The 22,467-nt window shown below is 46.2% G+C and overlaps 1 protein-coding gene across 1 annotated transcript in view; it reads right to left on the bottom strand.

The window, feature by feature from the left end:
- THADA (thyroid adenoma associated) overlaps nucleotides 1-22,467 on the bottom strand; it is a 306,833-nt gene that overhangs the window by 33,795 nt on the left and 250,571 nt on the right. Inside the window, exons 33-37 of the mRNA XM_006778691.2 lie at nucleotides 18,134-18,513; nucleotides 17,411-17,529; nucleotides 17,011-17,083; nucleotides 14,172-14,325; nucleotides 10,860-10,991 (exon numbers count right to left, since the gene is read on the bottom strand). Of these exons, the coding sequence (XP_006778754.1) occupies nucleotides 10,860-10,991; nucleotides 14,172-14,325; nucleotides 17,011-17,083; nucleotides 17,411-17,529; nucleotides 18,134-18,513 (858 nt within the window). The remainder of the gene's footprint in view (nucleotides 1-10,859; nucleotides 10,992-14,171; nucleotides 14,326-17,010; nucleotides 17,084-17,410; nucleotides 17,530-18,133; nucleotides 18,514-22,467) is intronic.

Genomic DNA, 22,467 nt, shown 5'->3' with positions numbered 1-22,467 from the left:
TTTTCATAACTGTAATTTTGCTACTGTTATGAATCGTAATGTAAATATCTGATAGGCAGGATGTATTTTCATTGTTACAAATTGAACATAATTAAAGCATAGTGATTAATCACAAAAACAATATGTAATTATATATGTGTTTTCCGATGGTCTTAGGCGACCCCTGTGAAAGGGTCGTTTGACCCCCAAAGGGGTGGCGACCCACAAGTTGAGAACTGCTGGTCTAGACTGCGGCCAGATGTACTTTCTCGGGCAATAGCTATGTAGTGACTGACAATCATTTGCCTGTTGGGGCCAGAGGAAGGAGGATCAGTCTGCTGGAAAGTCTGGAAGTGAATGGCCTTGGGTGGGGAAGGGAGAAGTCGGTGGGATGGGAGGAGGGGGGAGTGCGCAGGAAGGGCCAGCAGGACCCTTAGTCATTCTAACCGGCCCAGGCCCATCTGGGCATCCTGGCAGCGAGGTGGCCCTCCTCTGGCAACTGGCTTAGGCTCAACAAGGAAGACAGCCCGTGACAGTGAAAAGAGCAACCCCGTGGCCTGCCTGAGGAAAGGGCAGGCCCCTGAGGTCAGAAAGGAAGCGCAGGAGAGGGGAACTGAGGCCGCGGGCAGGAGACTGAGGACCACCGGGCACTGGGTCCGCCCTGACTCAGAGCGCCAGATGGCATAAGCGCCAGACCGTGGGCTTATCGTCACCCTCAGGGGTCAGTCACCTTGGGCCCGGGAGCTTGGCTTTCAGGAACAGCAACAGTGAAGGCAAAATGATACAAAAATGACCCTCATTTCCTTGAGAGGAGCCTGTTGTTGTCTTTCTGGGGCTTAGTCACTGGGAGGCCATGGAAACAATCCCATAACCCTAGCAACCAGGCCCAGCCAGGTACTCAGCGGCAGTGGCAACCTGCTCCCAGATTTAAGACAGGAGCATTAGTTTGCATCTGTTTTTGCACATCAGCGAGCCAGCTGCCAGTGACGCACCCACTGAGACACCGGTGCACGTCAAGGGCCCAGGCTCCCTGGTCAGCACTGATAGGAAAGGCAATGTGGTCCATGGTGACATGCTCCACTGAGACTGGGGGGGCACCGGCTCCTGCCTTGATCAAGCATCTTCATGTTGAAGGAGTAAATGAAAAAACAGAGAACTAGTTCGGGTGTAGTGTCTTCCTTCACCAGCCCACTCTCCTCACTCTGTCTGGGCTATGCTGGAGGTCGGCCTGGGAGTTAGCGCTGTACTTCTTGTGTTTCCTCCCCTGGAACCCTATTGACAATATCAGTGAACACCCAGTCAGCCCCGGGACAGGGGTCTGCCCAGGAGGCCAGGGCTGGCTGCAGGGTGTGGTTTTACTGCTGGGAGATGCCTGCTTTCACAGAACACTCTGTTCTCCCATCCCTGGGATGTGGGTCTTCCGACAAGCCCTGACTTCTAGGCAGGCTTCCTTTCCTCTGCCTCCCGCACAGCGCCCATCTCACCCCTGGTGGGTGTGCTCCAACCCAGGAGTATGGGTTGTTCTGTGGGCACTCCTACATTCCCGTCACCCCCTTTCTGTGATCAAGGCTTGGGAGCAGTAGAGAGAAGCACAGCTCTGTGTGTCTGTGCCTGGGCCTTGGACCTCATTTCCTACCTGTTAGTGACACGGGGGAATCATTTACCTTTCCTGGCCTTCAGTTTCCACACCTGAAGCCTTCGAGGTGTGTGAGTGCCTTCCTCTAGGAAGGGGACTGGAAAATGGGATGTAGGGCTTCTGCCACCCCTGGCTGCACCCGCCCTGGCGACCATAACTTCTATTCCCTTCCCAAGGACAAGCTCTGTCTGAACCCTTGGGTTCCCAATCCATTTGCTCAGTTATGATTCCGGTGTCTTCCTTTCAAACACAACAGTGAGTTTAGAAGACCTTCAACATCCCCTTTCCCATGAACTCCCAGCTCCTACACCTCGAGGCTGCTGAGGTGGCAAGGCCTTTGTCACACGGGCACCTGGGCTCCAATTCTGGCTCCACGCATCTTCCACAGGACCTTGGGCCCATGACTTCAACTATGGATTCCAGGCTCTTCACATTTAAAGTGGAGAAAAAGCCCTGGCCGGTTTGGCTCAGTGGATAGAGCGCTGGCCTTCAGACTGAAGGGTCCCGGGTTTGATTCCAATCAAGGGCACATACCTCAGCTGCAGGCTCCTGGCCCTGGTTGAGGGCATGCGAAGGCAACCAGTCACTGTGTGTCTTTCATATCAGTGTTTCTCTATCTCTCCCTCTCCCTTCCACTCCTCTAAAAATCAATGGGAAAAATATCCTTAAGTGAGGATTAAAATAAATAAATAAAATGGAAAAAACAGTAAGCTATTTTGTCGAGTGGCTGTGAGGATGTGGAGGTAAAACAAAGCAGGGGCATCCGAGGGTAACGTTCTCCTTCCCCGCCCCACCACTGGCCTCACAGAGCGGGGAGACTGCCAGGCAGGGGCCCAGGAGGAAGGGACCCATTCTCGAGCTGTTGCCACAAGCCTTGGCCTCCCAGATGGATTCATTCCCACTGGCCCCAGACCCCTGACTCCGCCTGACGATCCACTCAAAGGTCTTTCCCGTGCTGGGCGCAGAGGCCACAGGCCCCTGGGGAGGAAACTCTTGCCTAAGAAATTCCAGCCAGCAGGGGACAGGGAGGATGGTGAGGGAGAGGTGGAGCTGGCCCGGGCTCTGCCACAGTGGCCTAGCCTCACTAGGTGCTTATCCACTCCTGGCTGAAGGCAAGTCTCTGGGAAGAGGTGGGACCATGGGCAGCTGATTCAATCTCCAGACAAGGACCCACCACCTCAGGGGGATTTCACAATTGGATCCAAACAGTTCCAACTCAAGGCTCAGTTTGATTCTAAAAACACTAATCTCCTTATTGTGTTTAACTAAGGATACAGTCCTCCATTCTTTCCTTCAGTTGGTTATCTAACGGTGATTTTTTTTTTGAGCATCTACTAAAAATACCAGGTTTCAGGAATACAGAAGCCAGCTAAACAGACAAAAATCCTTTTGTGCTCATGGAGGGAGACAAACAACAAGGTAATTAAACAATAAAAAATATAAGGCAGCGAAAGGACTATGCAGAGAATTAAACCAGGGGGTGAGGTAACAGCAAATAGGGGGTGAGAGGTACTGTACACTGAGTGGTCAAGGCAAGCTCTCTGTGGAGATGACACTGAGGCTGAGAGTGAAATGCAGGGAGTCAGCTGTTGGACCAGGGAAGACCATGCCAAGCAGACAGAGCAGCTGGTGCAAAGGCCCTGAGACTTGAATGAGCGTGGTGAGCTGGAGAACCCCACAGAAGGCTGTTGTGGCTGGAGCAGAGACAGAGAGGGAGAGGGCATCGCAGGAGCCGAGGCTGAGGGAGGCCGGGTAGGCTTTGAATGTTCCTTTAGGAGTTGGGTTTTATCCTAAGGGAAGCCAAGGCGAGTTCTGAGCAGGAAGCAACATCATCTGACTTGCTCCCTAAGATCCCTTTCAGAGCCACGTGGACAATGGGTGGCAGGCAGACAAGGGCAGAGGCAGGCAGACCAGCTGGAGGTTTTGCAGAAGTCCAGGTAAGAGATGGTGGTGACACATCAAACAAGCCTGATGGACAGGCAATATGTAAGTATTTTTTGAATGAATGAATGAATATACTTCATGTCGCCACTTTTGCTTCATATTTATTTATTTACTTATTTTAATATATTTTTATTGATCTCAGAGAGGAAGGGAGAGGGAGAGATAGGAACATCAATGATAAGAATCATTCATTGGCTGCCTCCTGTCTGCCCGCTATGGGGGATTGAGCCGGCAACCCAGGCATGTGCCCTGACTGGGAATCGAACCAGCGACCTCTAGGTTCCTGGGTCAACACTCAACTGCTGAGCCACGCTGGTGGGCTTCTTCATATTTAAACAATAAGAGGAAAAGCTGTGGACCATCTAGGGAGATGTGAGAAGGGCAGTGAGAAAACAACTTAGAATTTTAAAATAGGCACAAAGAAATGAGAGGGGCAGGTAAGATGAGCTGTTTCAGGAAGTGAGGTCAGGCTTGGAGACAGCTTTGAGGGTACATTCTAGTGTAGTGGTTCTTAACTTTCTCGGGTCGCTCTTCTCCAGAAAAACATACTTGGCACACACATCCCAGAGTGTATCACTGAGCCTTCAGGCCCTCTAAAATGGAGTCTGGGGCCAGGCTCTGGTACTGCAGAGGAGAAAAGACACTTGTATCCGAGGGGCTTAGAAAAAACCCTAGTGAAAGGCAGACGGAGGAGGGAGCCACATTCAGAGAGCCTTTTTTCCAGGACACGACCCCCTGAATTTGCAGGAATTGAAACAAACACAGGGCCTCCCATGGGGCAGGTGCTGGGTGGGCAGGGGGGCTGGTGGGCAGCTTCAGAGGTTCCAGGGTGGAACCATCTGTGACTCAGCACAAAGTCCCACAGGTCCAGGGCTGGCTGACGAGGTCACCGTGGGGCCACAGTGTAATGTCACCGTGACCCAGCCTCCCTGGCTGCTTGCTCAAGGGTAGGAGCATGTGAGCGGTGTCCATCCTCTCATGCTGGCTCTTTAGCTCTGTGTGGGTGACGGCGGTGCACATGTGTATGTGTGCAAGGGGGGAGGGGTGTGCAGGAGGAGCACCTTTTGGGGGAAATTGAGCAGGAGTTGGGTCTTTTCTTCTTCACCTGGCCCATTTAACTGTTTCTGCTCAGCCCCACAATGCCGCTTGCTTTCTGCCCATTCTCTAACCTCTGAGTCTCAATTTTTCTACCTGCTGCTCCTGTTTCTACCCTCCCAACCTCCCTGCTAAGCTCTGTCATTATTTCGGAGTCTATGGGTCCCCACACCAAACACAGAGGTTACTGTGGTGTCTCCCAGTAAACCCGGGGCCAGGGCCCCTGCAGCCTGAGACTCAGACCTGAGAGCTAACAGGAAGGACCCAGAGACTGAGTCACTCAGTTCGCAGGAAGCAATGAAAACCATTGCCCCTTGAGCTGGTTCTAGCAGGGAATGTCAGGGTGCCTGTTTTTGAGCTCATTCTTGTTTCCAAGGGCACCCTAAGCTCCTTGGAGAACTTGGGACCGACCACGACAATTCCCGTTAGGTGGCCTGCTCTGGTGAAAGGTCAGTCCATCGACACAAACTGCCCACCCACTGTGTACCTAATGGGAGTCAGTCTCTAAGCCCATGGGAAAGTTGGGAAGATAAAACAAAATCAAGCACATGAAAGAGAAAATAATAAAAGAGTAGAAAATCAAGGGCTATTTGGGGTGGTACAATAACCAAATGCCACAGGGATGCAGAGGAGAGGGCGATGCTAGATGGCCGGCTGTTGCAGAAAAGGTGGGATTTAATACTTTACCACTAAACATTTATATTTGGCAGAATCAGCAGGTTTTACAGGCCCTTTTGTGGGTAAGGGGCCTGCTGGAAGGGAGGGATCAGAAGGACCTGGAGACAGTACTCCAAGGAGGAAAACCGCCGCCTCCTTCCCCCCCCTGCACTTGCACTTGGCTGAGCCCTTGCTTCCCCTGCCTCCCTTCCTCTCCCTCCCATCTCTGTCTCTTAAGTCTTTTTTTCCTTTTGTAAGAAAGTGTGTATCTCATATGTCAATTATATCTCAATTAAAACAAAGTTTCTACCAAGAAGTCCTCTTTCTGGAACCTAAACTGACAATGGGTTTGAGGTTTTGGGGGGCTCCTTGTTAACTGGCTTCTCATTCTTACCCTGCATCAGCTAAAGCCCACTGTTGGTTATCAGAAACTCCCCCCTGAAACTCACAAATGGAACTGGGGAAAGGGAGGAGGCCTCCTGAATTAGGCCTCCCAGGTGGAAGGAGACCCCATGCTGGGAGGCAGGGAGTCTGGGGAGGGGTTTAGAAAGTCAGACCCTGCTGCCCTGCCCCCGCTCCTCCAGCTCACAGAACCCCATTCCACTGCTGAGCGAGCATGTAGGGTTCCACCTGCGGGTCTCCAGATCTAGCCACCCCTGAGGTACACCTCAGGTCTGTGCCATCTGTCCTTCTGTCCCGGAGGCCTCAAGTCTGACTGCAGCACAGTACCTTAAAGCTGCCAAAAACCTGCACTGGAGTCAAAGGGCTCTACAGAAATGAAAGGCCCAAACACCCTGCTGGGAGGTAAGGTCCCGGGATAAACCCCCAATTGCTGGATCTGGCCGTTTTTTTCTAGCTCTCTAGAGATTTTTTAAAGGTATTTTTTCATCCCCTCTTTCTCCAAAAGCAGCCTGTTATAGTTGGGCCCTTCAGGAGTTCCTCTCCTGCTACTCCCTCCAGAACTCTGTCTGCCTAACTTGAGAACCACTCAAATTTAGTGATTTAATGTTGTCCAGGTTGTTTTCCTCACATGGCTGTCTTTGTTCAAATGAAACCTGGCATGACCTATTGCCTAAAACAGACACTGGGGAGCTGCTTGAGTGGAAGGTGGGGGAGCCCAGGGAAGTGGGAACCGCAGAGTCCACGGCCTTGAGCGTCTCCTGTTCTTGGAGCTAGAGCTCTTTGCAGAGCATTTCAAGGCTTGGAGTCAAGTCAGAGCAGGGAAAGGAGGAAGTGGGGCCTCTCGTGGAGTCCTGCCCAAACACTTGTTCCCCTGGCTGCAAAGTTCAGTCACCTACACTTGAGTCCTAGAAAGGCCACTTTTTAAAGTACATATACAGGGGGGCCTTGACTTATGAGTTTAATTCGTTCCGTGAGCTCATAACTCAAATTACTCGTATGTCAAATCAATTGTGAACGAGTGAGACACGTGATGCTGGGCTGATGTGGCGTTCACTGTGATGTCTGCTGCGCCTACTAGCGGTGGGGTATCTGAAGCTGGCTCGTAACTCGTAAGTCAAGGCCCCAATGTATATTTTTATAGGTTTCAGAGAGCAAGGGAAGAGAGAGACAGAGATAGAAACATTAATGATGAGAGAGAATCATTGATTGGCTGCCTCCTGCACACCCTCCACTGGGGATCAAGCCCACAACCCAGGCATGTGCCCTGACTGGGAATTGAACCATGACCTCCTTGTTCATAGGTCGATGCTCAACCACTGAGTCACGCCGGCTGGCAGAGAGTGGGCGGTAAGGAGTGGCCAGGTCCCACTGGGGGGCTTTCTGAAGTCCTCCTTCCAAAGGGCAGGGAGCTCAGGTGGTGCTCAGAATGTTGCTAATGGGCCTTGAGCTTCACCTTCCAGGTGACCCGTGGACCGCAGGAGAAATCAGGAGGCAAAAGAGGTAACAAATCCATCCTCACAGAGCTATGTAAACAGTTACTTTCCCTTGGCCTTCCAGCGTCACTGACCAATTCATTCCACAAATCTACACTTGAGGCCAACTGTGTTTCAAGGCGACAAGCTAGGGTGATAAACCACGGTTAATGTTTGCCGCCTCTTCTTCTTCGACAGTTTCTAGCCTGTGCCTCCTGGGATCAATAATGGGGCCCATTAAGGAGTGCTGGGCTCCCAGGCCCACTGTGCAGTTTGTGGGGAGGGCAGGGCAGAGCTGGACAGTTCATTCTGTTCCTATGGCAGATAAAGGTCCCTCTTTGCTCTCTCAATTTCCATTGCCCATCTCTCCACGGCCCACGGAATACTCTGTCCCAGAGCACAGTGACTTGTGGCCTCTGAGTGCCTTTCCCGATTCCCAGTAGTTTGACTTCCTGGAATGCCACAGCCTAAGTGTTACATCAGTGCCAGAGGCACGGCTTGGTAGGTTTGCAACCTTGAAGTCATCTTCGCTTCCACTTGTCTTCCACTCCCCACAGGACCAGCTCCAAATCCTGTTGAGTCTACTACCCCCCATCACCACTCAAAAAAGATCTAAATAGTAACAGAGTTTAATAATATTATTTCACTGTGACGTTTATTAAACCACTGATTTGGGGACAAAAATTAATGACATATATTTCCAAGGAAGTCAAGATTTAATAGTGATAACTAACTTGGAACAGCAAGGAATGTGGAAAGTTGCCACTGGATGCTTGATATCCTTGAGAGATGACAAAATAAGACAATACTGTTCTGATAAATCAGCTGGTTAACCATCTGACTACAGTGAAAAATCAGGGTGATCCTCAGTTCTCAGCTACCTTTCAGTCTAAAGAAAACAGATGCATATTTTTCGCTTAAGAAAATCAAGCTGTGTAGCCCAGCCAGTGTGGACCAATGGTTGAGCATTGACCTATTAACTGGGAGGTCATGGTTCGATTCCCAATTAGGGCACATGCCTGAGTTGTGGGCTCGATCTCCAGTGGGAGGCGGCAGGAGGCAGCCAATCAATGATTCTCTCTCATCACTGATGTTTCTATTTCTTTCTCCCTCTCCCTTCACTTCTGAAATCAATAAAAATATATTTTAAAAAAAGAAAAGAAAAGCAAGCTGTGTCGAGGAGGTTCTGGCTGAGGGGAGCTATCAGGCAGCACAGGGCACACCGGGGGAACTGCTCAGTGTCCCCACACAGTGACCTTATGTTGCCGAGACCTTTGAATCTGAAGAATATGGCTTGAGTTTAATTTTTTTGGATGTAAAAATTCACTCAAAATGTGTTTAAACAAAAAAGGGTTTTTAAAAATATACAATTTAGGGAGAAATTACAGGAGTCACATGGGGGGTGAATTGCTGATAAACCAGTCAGATGGTCTCTAGACCGTGTTGGTCTTTTGTAGTTGTGAAATTGGACTAAAAAACATTTTATTTTGCAATAATTTCAAGCTTACTGAAAAGATACAGCTATAGAAATTCCATATCTGTGTTTACTATTTATATGGACACATGGTTTTATTTTTTTTTGAGCCATTTGAGAGTAAGTTATAGGTGTTAATGCCTCTTTACTACTTAATATTTCAGTTGTGGATTTCCTAAGAACAGTAATGTTCTCTTACAAAACCACACATAGCCATCAAATTCAGGAAATGTAACACTGATTTTAATCTCTAGATAATATTTCAATGTTGTCAGTTATTCTCATAACTTCCTATATGGCTTTTCACCCCTCCAGTACAGGTCTGCTCCAGGGTAACAAACGATACTATATTCAGTTGCTATAGATTTCTTGTTTTTCACACCATAAGTCCCCTTTTATAAACTAAGATAAGGAATGCAAAGATAGACGTAGCCTTTTATATTTAGTATTCCCTCAGAGGCTTTCACATATGGAGTTTCACATGCAAAGGAACTTAATAAGTAATTATTGATTTCTATTTCTTGAGAAAAAATTCAGAGAAGGAGGGAGAAGATGATAATACAGTTTTACTATAAATAAATTTGGAAAAATTCTGAAATAAATAATAGTAGGGCAAACACTATAAAGATTAGGAGGGAAGAAGTCCACCTAGAATTCCATTATGAAATGTTCTTTCCAGCTTTGGTGGAGAGGATCCTAGAGAAATCTAGTATTATATGCCACTAAATAAATGTTAACTGAGGACTCACCGGGTGTCCTGTGTGTCCTTCTAAGGAAAGACCACAACTTGAAAAAGAATTAATAATGGCAGAATTTTAGGTGCTGAGGATCTTGGACAGGTTGGGATCAGGGGTGGGGTGGGGGGTGGGAGAAGGCTATTTATACATCACAAATCTGAATGTTTTCCAATGGAGAGGCCAAGCTGATTGTGGCTACACCTGCTCCAGAGTAGTGCCACTGAGAGATTATTTAAAAACTAGCTTCTCTCACATGTACAGAGAAAAATACCCAGACCACTACAACGGTGGGCTGAGGTGCTGGGAAAGTCGCTCATTCCAAGGAAAGCTTCTAGGGGCTGCAGCCCTAACCATGGGGATGAGGACCCCTGAGCTGGTTACAAACACTGGCTGTTTCCACTCCCATTCTGCTGCCCACTAGGCAAATTTCTTTGCTCAGCTGTGATGCCTTTGCCTCAAAATGATGTTTTTGCTTCTCTTTGGGACGGCTGACTCAGATCTTTCCTGATACCCAGTCCCAAATGCACCAGAGAGGTCACCCTCTCGGATGGTCATTTGTCCAGAGGTGTGACCTTGCCTCCTATCCCTTCCATCCAGCAGCCCATTTTCCACCTACAGCCAAAATTCCCTTTTGTTTCCATAGCATTTGCTACCACATACAGATAACCAGGGCCCCAGGGCTATGAACTCAGAGCTATTCCCCTAGGCTGCTCCTCTCCTACTTCCTGGGTTAATATCACCACCAAATGAGGAGGCAAGGGCCCTGGCTGGGTAGTTCAGTTGGTGAGAGCATCGTCCTGATACCCCAAAGTTGCAGGTTCAGTCCCTAGTCAGGGCACATACAGGAATCAACCAATGAACCCATGAATTGGTGGAATAACAAATCAATGTTTTTCTCTTCCACCCCTCCCCCACTTCCTCTCTCTCTAAAATCATTGTATAAATAAATACAATTTTTTTAAAAAAGAGAAACCAAGGCACAAAATGGAGACTCTAGACTTACATGCGTCTGTTTCTGTACTGTTTAAAAACTCACGGAGGAACACAATGAGGAATCTATGATGTCTGGGTTATGTAACCACACAGATAATCAAGACTTGGCCTTATTAAAAAGGATGACAGTGTAACTGACAAAAGGCACTGTTTATTAGATTTCTATCTTTGAAAATAATTTTTCTCTATGGTATCCTAGAGCAGGAGTCAGCAAGCTATGACTAGCAGATCAAATCTCGGCAGCCACCTGTTTTTGTAAATAAAGTTTTATTGGAACAGCCATGCCCACTTGTTCACCTGTTGTTTAAGGCTGCTTTCCCACTAAATGGCAGTTTCAGAGACAGAGACAGAGACCAAATGGCCAACAAAGCCTGATATATTCACTCTGACCCTTTACCAGAAAAGAGTGCCAACCCCTGTTGCACTGTAGGCACTAAGAGCAGTAGGCACTGTGGAAGAGAAGGAGGTACCTGTTGACCGGCAGGTGTTGCCTTGGGACATGGCGGTTGTCACTGTTTCCGTGGCGGCGTCTCTGACGGCTTGCTCCTCACTCTGCAGGAGGGTGAGGACACACCTCCAAAGGGCAAGTGTATCCTGCAGTCCTAAGGTGACAGAAAGGAATCCAGTTACCTAGGATGCTATTTACAAGCAGGTACAAATACCACTTCAAATGCATGGTGGAGAACAGTATTTAATGAGCAACTGTCATTCCTGTTTTCCTGGGTATTCCAAGAAAGGACAATCTGAGTTAGAAAATTGAGAGAGAGAGAGAGAGAGAGAGCGCGAGAGCGCGAGCGCGAGCCCTAAGGGGGAAGGTTTTAAAGTGTCTTTTCTTTCTTCTTCTTTTTTTTTTATTTTGAGGGATGAAGGTTTCTGGAGGCAACCAGTCCCAGGCAAGGCCCCCCAGAAGGTGCGGCCTGGCTGACTAAGGCCCTGGGCCTAAGCTGTCCACGGTGACTCACAATTATCAGGAATGAAATGTTATATATCAAGGGTGCTTTGGGGAAACTAGCCCAGTGTTGATATGAGTGACTGAGCTCATATATTCTGAAAGCAAGTTTCAATCAAGATTATGCTTTGAGGGTAAGGATGTAAAAAAGGGCAGGAACCAGGATATAGGGTCCCATATCATGTCTCTGTGGGTCCTACTACCTGACCGCCATTACCCCTCGGCAGGGACTCTGTCTAGCCCAGTGGTCGGCAAACTGTGGCTCGCGAGCCACATGCGGCTTTTTGGCCCCTTGAGTGTGGCTCTTCCACAAAATACCATGTGCAGGTGCGCACATACAGTGCGATTGAAACTTCGTGGCCCATGCTCAGAAGTCGGTATTTTGTGGAAGAGCCACACTCAAGGGGCCAAAGAGCCGCATGTGGCTCGTGAGCCACAGTTTGCCGACCAAGCCACTGGTCTAGTCCCTTGCTAGGTGCTGCTGTGGACCATGGAAGCAGAAAAGAGAGTGTTTATCTCTGAGCACCTGAAAAGAACATCAAGTCAAGAACACAGGGCAATGAGAAGTCGGGGATGGAAATGTGTGGCTGGGACTCAGCACAGGGAGCGATCACAGTGGACGGTGTAACCAAAGCAGACTTCATGAGGGAGGTGGGCAGGGTCTCACAGAAGGGGCACATGTGCAGGTGGAGTGGACCAGGCTTGTGGAGGATCACGGTGGAGGGCCCAGGAAGCCCGCCACTCTACATCCCTGGCCTTCAGTGGAGAACCAGCTCTGTCCTAAGAGCTCTCCTTAGCCCATCCTCTCCCTATCTGTCCACAGAGAACCTGGTATCAGTCACTGCCGCTTCAGTCAGACCAAGAACAGCAATGGCTTCCTCTGTGGTTCCGGTCTCTCTTTTCTGTTATAAATATGGCTTTAAATATTACTCAGTCTTTCAGAACCTACCCATTCTAAAGTTCTCTAGGGTTTAATATTTTCCCTTTAACATGGTCATTTATGCCTTCAAGAACCTCAACCTTCCCTCTAGTCCATTTCAATTTTTCTTTTTCCTTAAATGACTTTGTTCTGTCTTTGACTTGTCCCCATGCACTTTTATGTCCTTTGTCTCCCAGTTTGGTACCTATATCTCATATTCTTTTAGGTCATCAGCCACCACTGACCTCCTTCCTTATTGCCTATAATGATATAACCAGTTCCATAATTATGAATCATTGGCTTTTTCCCAAGATTCAGTTTCACTCAGGAATACCATGGTATTCCACACACATTTTGCTTGATGGAGCTAGGGTTAGTTAGAGTAGCCAAAGTCACCCCAAAAACATGCTGCAAAATATTACTCTCACTGAACAAACTTCACCAAAGTTTATAAACCTTGGTTCTTATTCCTCTGAACCCAATGATTAAATCGCAATCACAGAAGGTCCCCATTCAGTCCCCGTTTGGGTATAAAAAGAAGGCCTGCAAATCACTTAGAAGAAAGAATTAAAAGGACACTTGTGCCCTAACCGGTTTGGCTCAATGGATAGAGCGTCAGCCTGCGGACTGAGGGGTCCCAGGTTCGATTCCAGTCAAGGGCATGTACCTTGGTTGAGGGCACATCCCCAGTAGGGGGTGTGCAGGAGGCAGCTGATCGGTGTTTCTCTCTCATTGATGTTTCTAACTCTCTATCCCTCTCTGTAAAAAACAATAAAATGTACTTAAAAAATAAATAAAATAAAAGGACACTTGTTTCCCAGCAAGTTCCAGGGACATGAGACTTTATTGGTCTGAACTCCAACACTTCAAATCTGAACCTCACCATCTAAAAGAGCAACTCTCTCCTTTATTATTTTTAAAAAAGTTTTTTGTTAATCCTCATCTGAATATATTTTTTCCATTGATTTTTAGAGAGAGTGAGAGGGAGGGAAGGTAGCAATCTTTCCAGTCACTTAAGCCAGAAGCCTGGATGTCATCCTCGAATCTTCCTTTTACATGAACCTCAATACTAAGTCATGTTGATTCAACAGCTGTCCTTTCTTTTTCCTCAATGCCACAGCTTCACACTGACCCATTCATTTCTCACCAAGATCCTTACAACAGGCTTCCCGGAAGAGGTGACGGTTAGGCCTAGTCTTGAAAGACAAATAGAAGTCAGTCAAGCAGCACTTTGTTTGCAGAACTGTTCCCTCCTGATGACTCACAGGGCCCATGTTGGCCCATGAGAAGGGAGAGGGAGGCAGGGCACACAACAGGAAGAGCATTATAATCCATCTTAAAGGGTATTTAGATTTTATCCTGAAGGCAATGGGAACCCACTCGAAGGTTTTCAGCGTGAAGTGAAATGATCAGATCTGTACTTTAGAAAGACCACAAAAGCTTTTGGGAGCATGAAGAGAATGGTTTGGGGGTCAAGACAGAAAGAAAAGAGGCCAGCCTTGATGGGGTGACTCAGCTGGTTGGAGCATTATCCATACATCAAAAGGTTATGGGTTAGATTCCTAGTCAGAGCACACACGTACCTCATTTGCGGGTTCGATCCCGCTTGGGCGTGTATAGGAAGCAACAAATCAATGTTTCTCTCTCACATTGATGTTTCTCTGTCTCTCTCTCTCAAAATCAACAAAAACATATCCTCTGATAAGGATTGAAAAAAAGGAAAGAGGCCACTTAAGAGGCTGTTGGTGATCAATGATAAGAGTACGAACCAAGAGGATGGGAATACACTTGAAAGATGAAAAGGTATAGTGTACACTATCATTTTTCATCTTCCCTTCTTTTTCAACCTGGAGTATCTAGTCATACTTTGAGCACATTTAGTGCAATGGATACCCCTCTGTTCACTACACTTACCAAGCACGGGATGGGGGTTGGTGAGGAAAAATGGTGTGGTGCTGGTGAGGACTTCAGCGGCGGCCAGCCTGGACTCCGTGGGAAGATGATCTCCACAAGATGAGACGACCAACTGAACCCACTGCTTCAGTTTGGGCGCCACAGAGTCGCTGGTCTGAAAGCACAACATTTAGAGCAGTTCAGAGGATGCAGTCATGAAAAGAGGGATGCGCTATATACACCAAACCAGATCTGCAAATTAGCTCTTGCCACAGTGGGAGGAAGGGTTTTTCAGCTGTTTTTCTATCTCCACTAGGAAGAAATTAGCAAGCCCAGGGAAGAACATCTGGCTTGTTCAGTAATACAGAGTCACTATAACTGGCAAGCAAGTTCCTTGAGTCTTTTCTGATGCACATCAGGTTATCAGAAAACTTGTGTATTTGACAGCTTCAGTAACGACAAAACTTTTTTGGGAAAGACTGTGGCAACAAAAGTATTTATTGTCCCCAATAACCAGGTGCTTCTATCTTTAATAAAAGAACTTCAGATTTGGCCGAGCATATAGGGACCCAGCTAAAGACACATTTCCTAGACTTCCTTGAATTTGGGAGCAACATGTAATTAAGGTCTGACTAATGGGATGTCATTGGAAGTGGTGTCTGTGCACTTTTCAGGTCAAACCTTAGGAAATAGGAGTGACCTTCATTTCCTGCATTTTACTTCCTGCTAGCTGAGTAAGGACAAGGTGATGGGAGCTGGAGCAACCCTCTGGGACCATGCTGAGGACAGCAAACATCAAAGCTAACAGCTGGGGATCCAAACACAATCAAGCCACCCTATCTGCTTTGACTGCTTTGACCTGGCTTAAGCCACTGTATTTATGAGTTTCTGTTACATTTAAAGCGGTTAGCCTAACTAACATTATTATTTAAACAAAGCCCTATTTTTTAATAGTAACAGTTTTGCGATATAATTTACCCATTTAAAGTACTATGCGATTCAGTGTTGTTTAGTATATTTACACATATGTGTAACCACCATCACCAGTCAATTTTAGAATATTTCCATCACCAAAAAGAGAAACCTTTACATTCTTTACTTACCATTCTCCATCCTGTCACCTGCTCCTTCCCCTAGCCCTAAGCAAGTCACCAACTGTCTCTAGGATCTGCCATTTCTGGACAGTTCATATAAACTGAATCATACAATATGTGCTCTTTTGTGGCTGGCTTTTTTCACTTAACATGTTTTTTTTTGTGTGTTTTTTTTAGGTTCATCCATGCAATAGGATGTATTTTTATGGCTGAATAATTTCCATTGTATAGACATACCATATTTCATTTACCCATTCAGCAGTTGATGGACATTCAGCTTGTTTCTATATTTTAAATTCTTGGTTTTTTTACTTTTTCTAAAAAGAGGTTAATGTTGCAAATGTACTTTACTTCCCCCGTCAATGAAACTTCTTTAAATTTTCAAAATGAGATGACTGGCTCTTCAGGCTATCATAGAACTAAACTGATGAGCACCTTAGACCTCAAGGAAGATTCTAACTCCCAAAGCACAAAGAAACCCAGGTTTCCCCAGGAACTTTTCTTATGCATTTCTCTGCAGTTCCGTTAATTTTTCTCTCCCTGGAAAACTCCCAATTTTCATAAAATATCAGTTTATTCAAGTAACAAGCAGTGTCGTTAAGATTTATGTGACAAATGCTTAAAAAGGGCTTTAGATGACAGTGATATCTTTTGGCTGCCCTATAACCACTTTCTTAGAACTTGTTTTTTTCCCTCTGGGCTGTAATTTTTTTTAAGCAAAATTTCCCTTCCTACAAACATCCCCCTACCCACAACACACACAATTGACTTTTTTTGCTTTTTGTATGCTAATGAGCAGCTGGCTTTGGACCCCTGGCCTGTCTTTGAATAACAGCCCAAAGGAAACCACTATCTACTTCATTCTCACCCTCTGGTTTTCTCTCTCAGCCCCAGGTTCGCTGAATTTAACAATCTCCTCTGTAAAGTCTTTCTCAGCTCCCCAACACTCCCTCCCTTCTCTGTATTCCCACAGTCTCCTCCCAACCAGAGCATTTTATGTCATGATTGAACACTCCTTTCTCTCATTAGACTGTCCCTCCTGTCTCTATTCATCTTTGTGTCTCCAGGACCCCTCTCAGCGCTGCGTTATTGTAAGGCATCAGAATCCGCAATGTCATGCTGACACTAGCACAGTGTGGTGATGTGTGACCAAGATCATCAGGTAATTTCATGGTGGTACTGACTGCCTTCTACATATAATAATTCTGTGATGTGGCATCTTTCTCATCTACCCCTCAGTGTGCATGCATTTGTCTTAAGGCTTCTTCCCAGGAAGGTCTTTTGATTACTGTAGTTCCACCTTACCCCCACAGGACATATGGAACAGGTGGGGCACTGGCCTCCATGCAGCCAGCTGGGCCATGTTCTGGGGGAAGAGTCAAGCCACAGCAATATATTTTCATACTTAGTGACTATGATCTAATCCTAGTGACTTATAATCCTTGATTATATTCAGTCCCTCCTTAGTCTAGGTAGAAAAATCAGGAAAAAAAGGGGTCTAGGTGTGTATGTGTACGTGTGTGTATTGGTGAGGAGGAGGTTGTGCTTTCTCATGGCCTCTAATCAAATGTGCCCCGAGTAAGAGAAAAGAAATGTCAAAGGTGGCGCTCAAAATCCTCTACAAGTTATACCCAAAGTGAAAAATCAACATGAACAATATTTCTGTAGAGGTCACACAAACACGGCAGAGCTTCTGCCTACTGACACCTTCCAGGTAAAAAAGCACAAAAATCTAGACCCGAGATCAGGGGCAGAGTTGGCCTTACCTCTTCACTCGTCCGCATGTGGTGGACAATCACTTTGGAGGCAAGCCTCAGAGCCGCACTCTGAATTTCAGACCTAGAAAAAGTAAGCCAAAAACACCCCCCAAATTAAATCAAGCATATTTTATATAGAGACAGTTTTTGCAGATAGTCAGTAACCTATGTGGATGTCAAGGCTGGAAATCACCTCGTGGCTATACAAACACCTCCAGAAGTAATTACCTTTTGGTTATTAACATGATACTCTGACATCTTTCTATTGCTTAAGCTTAGAACATGCTCCTAAGCTGAGACTGAAAAATATAAGGCCTGAGTCTAGGTTAGGACTATATTCAAATTCTTACATACGTGACTGATGGGTCACCGAGGAACCCAGGTAGCACAGCAAACATTGGGGGCAAACCTTTCATTGGAAGCAATATCCATGGTCCAGTTCAAGAACTCCTTTGGGGTTAGATGGATACAGTGTTCCGTCTGGTGAAGCCATTCACTGGGGTCCATGCAATGGAGAATTTTCAGTATCTGTGTGGGCCAGATCCATGAAAAACAAAACAAAAACCTCAGGAAAAGGTCTTCAGAATCTAAATGATAATCACTTACAATAAGGGGGGTGGCCTATTTTTCAGAAAGCTCCCCCTGATTTATTTCCCTCCTAATATCTTAGGAGACCAAGACAGGGTGGAACAGACACACCCGAGGCACCTAGTGATCTGTGATCAGAGTCTAGATGTCCAGATTCCTAAGTCAGTGTCCCTTCCTTTTGATTATACTTTCTAGGTGGCTATCTGCCCCCAGATAGCCACGTCAGCAAAGACGACCCTCTGACACGGTCTGCAGCTAATTGTCAATGCTGTTCCCTACAGCGTTGAGTGGCTTACTCTCAATCTGCCTCTGGTTAGCCTGTCATCAATAATATCATCATCAAACACTTTTCTTAGTGCCCATCTATGCATGGAACCATGCCAAACACCACACAAGAGAGTCTTTGTCCTCCTGATGCTTAATCTCCTTCTGATTGCTCCTGGAGAAGCCAAAGCCAACCCTGCCCTCACGATCTGATCACTCCGGCGGGTTCAACAAAGAGTGTGGGCGTGGAAGGGGGCAGTCAGTACATCAGAGGCTTTACCTTGCAGAAGCATTCTGGGTGATTTTCCTTCATTGCCAACATCAAGAACGTCCCTCCCATATTCCACAACAAGGGTGGCAGTTCCTTCTCTTCTAATCCAGAGGCTGCTGCTGAAAACCTTTCCAATAGGGCTTCCAGTGTCAGCAGGCGCACGTCAGGGAAAGATGACTCTAACAGCTGAGAGAAGGAGATGGGAATGTCCGGTGTCTGTTCTCCAGCCTGGACTGCCACTGCCCACACGGCAGCGATGGCTAGTTTGGTGAGGCTCTGGAGGTACTGAGGTAGGCCTGGCACCGTGAAGGTATAGGGGAATCCTGTTATTAGCTCTGATCTTGAGATGATATTTCTGACTTCCTCCCATATGCCAAGATGCTCCAGAACTAAAAAGCAAAAAAAAAACCAAAAGTAATCACTTCATTCAAAGTTCCACAAAAGGACTTGGGAAAACACAAGCCTCCGGATACACTAGGTGGGACTATCAGATATCTTTTCTGAGTACATTTCACACATATGATACAGTAAGTGACTTGCACACTAAGGTTCAGACTTCTGGTCCAGAAACAATTTCTATTTAGGTAACTCATACTATTTAGGTAACTCATAATTTCCCCCCTGGGGGACAAAAGGCATTCCTATAGGAAGATGTGCTCCTTGCATCCCTCCCCAACATTTAGTCAATATGAACTCAGTAACCTCTTAAATCACCAAGCCTCAAAGTTGAGCTGCTCAGATCCCCTCTACAACACCTCTTCTCAGAGGCTCTTGGTCAAACCCTACAGGTAAGGAGCTCACATGACAGACTATTATATTGTTAGTAGGTCTACTGGCCTATTTCTACATTTTGAGGTTCCCAATGAGCCCTTTAGGCATTTGAATACAGTTATGTCCCTTCTGTCTTCTCCAGACAAAACACCCCTACTTCCTTCAACTATTAACCATACGATGGGGTTTAACTTTTCTCACTATTCTAACTGCCTTCCTTCCTTTGGACATACTTCACCCCCTCTTAAGGGATGGCCCCACAGAGTGGAACATGACCCTTTGTGTGGCCTGGCCAGCTGGACTATTACTTTCCCTGTTTTGACACTAGCCTACGGGAGTTGCATCACACTGTTGACTCATGTGAAGCGTAAAGCCCACTGGAACTACAGCCTTTCTTTTCTTGCTTGGTCTACCGATGATGTGAGTCATCTTTCTTCTACCTTGTACTCAGAGCTTAGACCTAGGCTTCTTTCTTTGTTTTAAACTCAAGTATATCCTGATAAATTTTATCTGCCTGTTAAGTTTTATGGCCTATCTCTTAGATTGCCAAGATCTTTTTGTATTCTCAGTTCTGATAAAAAACACTTAGAGTCTACTATATGCTTAGAATACTATCCTTGAGGAGTTTATAGTCTGGGGTGAGAAAGAGAAATGAATGACCAGGTAATTCCAATATAATGGTTTAAATGATAATCTGAGTCTTAAAGGGGAAGAATGGATTCGAACCACCAAACACAGAGCAAAGATTCAAAGGCAAGAAATAGAATGGACCACGTAAGGTCCTTCAGACAACACAGTCATCGGGCAAACCTCAAATTGACAAGCATGCCATAAATGCCTGCAGTCAAATAAGTATTAGGAATGTGGACTGGGCCAACGGGGAGGACAGACACCTTCGACAAGTGTTCTGGTCAGTCAGCTCCCAGCCGGCCCTGTCCCCCACCCCACTCCAAGGTCCCAATTCACTAACCACCTCTCTGTGGGTCTAGTCATTCCCCAGTTATAAATCCCCCTAACTTTACCATTCTTTCCACAGAATTTTATCTACAAGGACATCAGGATTTCATTAAATACCTTGTTGAAATTCAGCTATCTCATAACTCAGCGAACACTACTGACTTCTACAAAACTCATAAATATAATAGAAATGTAAAATATTAAAGTAACAGTTGGAAAAAAGGTGAAATTTTAAAAAAATCATATGGGCTTGCAATAATCCTGGAATGAAAAATCACAAAATATTCATGTTACACATCAAATTGTTTCAAAAAGAAGTTTGCCCCAAGAGGCAAAGTGAGGGCTCAGGCTCCAGCATGACTGTGCCCCGTGGAGGCCACCATCCGCCATCTATGGCTGCAGACACACCTTTTCTCTTAACTCAGACTCTGCAGAAGTCCAAGTTCAAGAAGGAGGGCAGGCATCTTTACAAAGCAGCAGGGAAACCCCAGGGAGTCGGGGTCCTCAACCTTTGTGGCCTCATCTCTACTTTCAATTCCTAAAAACCTTATCCCATTACAATTTACTAACAAGAAGACCACACTACCATGGTCTGGTTTCCAGGTACCAATTCCCTATCCTTCTTACTCACTGCTGCCTGAGGACAAGACTACATTAAAAAGGGATATCATTTGTTTGGAAAGGAGTTAAAATCATGGCTGCGAGATCTGCTCTTTAAAACGTAATTAAAAACAGAAAGAAAGGTCTAGGCCTGTGGTCGGCAAACCACGTCTCGCGAGCCACATGCAGCTCTTTGGCCCCTTGAGTGTGACTCTTCCACAAAATACCAGGTGCGGGCGCGCACATACAGTACGATTAAAACTTCGTGGCCCATGCGCACAAGTCGGTATTTTGTGGAAGAGCCAGTATTTAGACTCTAGGCCATTGAGAATAATTTTCAGAGGAACCTGTTAGCTGAAAGAGAGATATTCTAGGCAGAGTGAATAGTCTGTGGGACTCAAGAGCTGGGCACCCAGACTCATTAGCTTCCTCTAGGACTCTGAGGAAGGATGGATGACATCATCAAGAAGGTAGGGGCTAACGGCACTGTCCCAAAAAAGGGGGGCCTGGGGTACATGCTCAGGAAGGGCTCCTTTGAACTTCTTGGCCTATATTGCCCATGGAGTTCAGGATAGTTCCGTAAACATTCATTGTGCATACATTAGGTACTTTAGGAGATAAAGACATCCAGAGCTAAGAAATAAAAATTACCTGCAATTAAAGTGCTTAAAACTAATGGGAGATAAAGACAACTACAAAAATTGCAAAACGCTTAGTGACTTAAAATTGTTAGTGAGAAAAGCTGACGTGTTGAGTATGTACCATGAACTACAGAATATTATATTCTCATTATTCAATGCTATGAACAATTACGCTTATTGAATACTATTCTAAGTACTTCAACATGCATCAACTCATGTAATGAAGTAGGCACTATCATTATACCCATTTTACAGATTAGGAAACAGATAAGTTACTTGCCCAAGGTCACACAGAAATGGTAGTTTAAAAAACCCAAAAGAGCCCTCACCGGTTTGGCTCAGTGGATAGAGCATCGGCCTGCAGACTGAAGGGTCCCAGGTTCGATTCTGGTCAAGGGCATGTACCTTGGTTGCGGGCACATCCCTAGTTGGGGGTGTGCAGGAGGCAGCTGATAGATGTTTCTCTCTCTCTCATCGATGTTTCTAACTCTCTATCCTCTCCCTTCCTCTCTGTAAAAAATCAATAAAAAACAAAACCCAAAATAATGACAAAAATGAATGCAATGGGCACTTATCTTCTATTTCAAGAAGTTAAAAAAGGGTTTTCAGGAGGGAACACAATTTAAGAAGGGCCCTGAAGGCTGCCCAGAGGTGCCTGACTGGGAGAGCAAAGGGCAAATGTTTAGGGGGAGTTAGGAAGGAGTAGACAAAAAAGAGCTGCTAATAGGTTCTCTGGATTAAATGTGTCAACAGAGGAGCAGCAGGAAATGACCCATAAGCCAGGAAATTATCAAATGACATTCACTGAGGCACTTTCTCCAAAATGCCGCTTAGAAAAAATATTCTCTGTTGTGCGGCAAGACCCAAAGAGGCGTCCTAAAGCAGAGTTTCTTAAAAGCATCTGAATCACCGGGAGGGCTTGTTAAATGATGGGAGTCTCAAATCGTAAGAAGCCCATAGGAGAAGGAAGAAGCAAATCCCGGATGCCCTCTCTGATCCGCCGGCTGAGAATTTGCATTTCCAACAAGCTCACAGGGGATGCTGCTGCTGCTGCTGAGCCACAAGCCACGAGCCACGTTTGAAAACCAATGTCCTCAGGTGATGGTTCTTAGCCAGATGTTATTAAAACCACACATGCCTTATCCCTCTCTGGCAGATTCTGATTCAGTTGGTTTCCAGGAGGGCACAGACATTTGTAGTCTGAAGAAGCAACAGGTGCCCTGGCTGGTTTGGCTCAGTGGATAGAGCGTTGGCCTGCGGACAAAAGGGTCCTGGATTTGATTCTGATCAAGGGCACGTTCCTTGGTTACAGGCTCCTCCCCAGCCTGGGCCCTGGTCGGGACACATGCAGGAGGCAACGGGTCGATGTGTTTC

This window comes from Myotis davidii, unplaced genomic scaffold, assembly GCF_000327345.1.
Source record: "Myotis davidii unplaced genomic scaffold, ASM32734v1 scaffold6, whole genome shotgun sequence".
NCBI classification, from domain to species: domain Eukaryota; kingdom Metazoa; phylum Chordata; class Mammalia; order Chiroptera; family Vespertilionidae; genus Myotis; species Myotis davidii.
The sequence above is the reverse complement of the archived record's forward strand: the minus strand, read 5'-3'. Positions and strand labels throughout refer to the sequence as shown.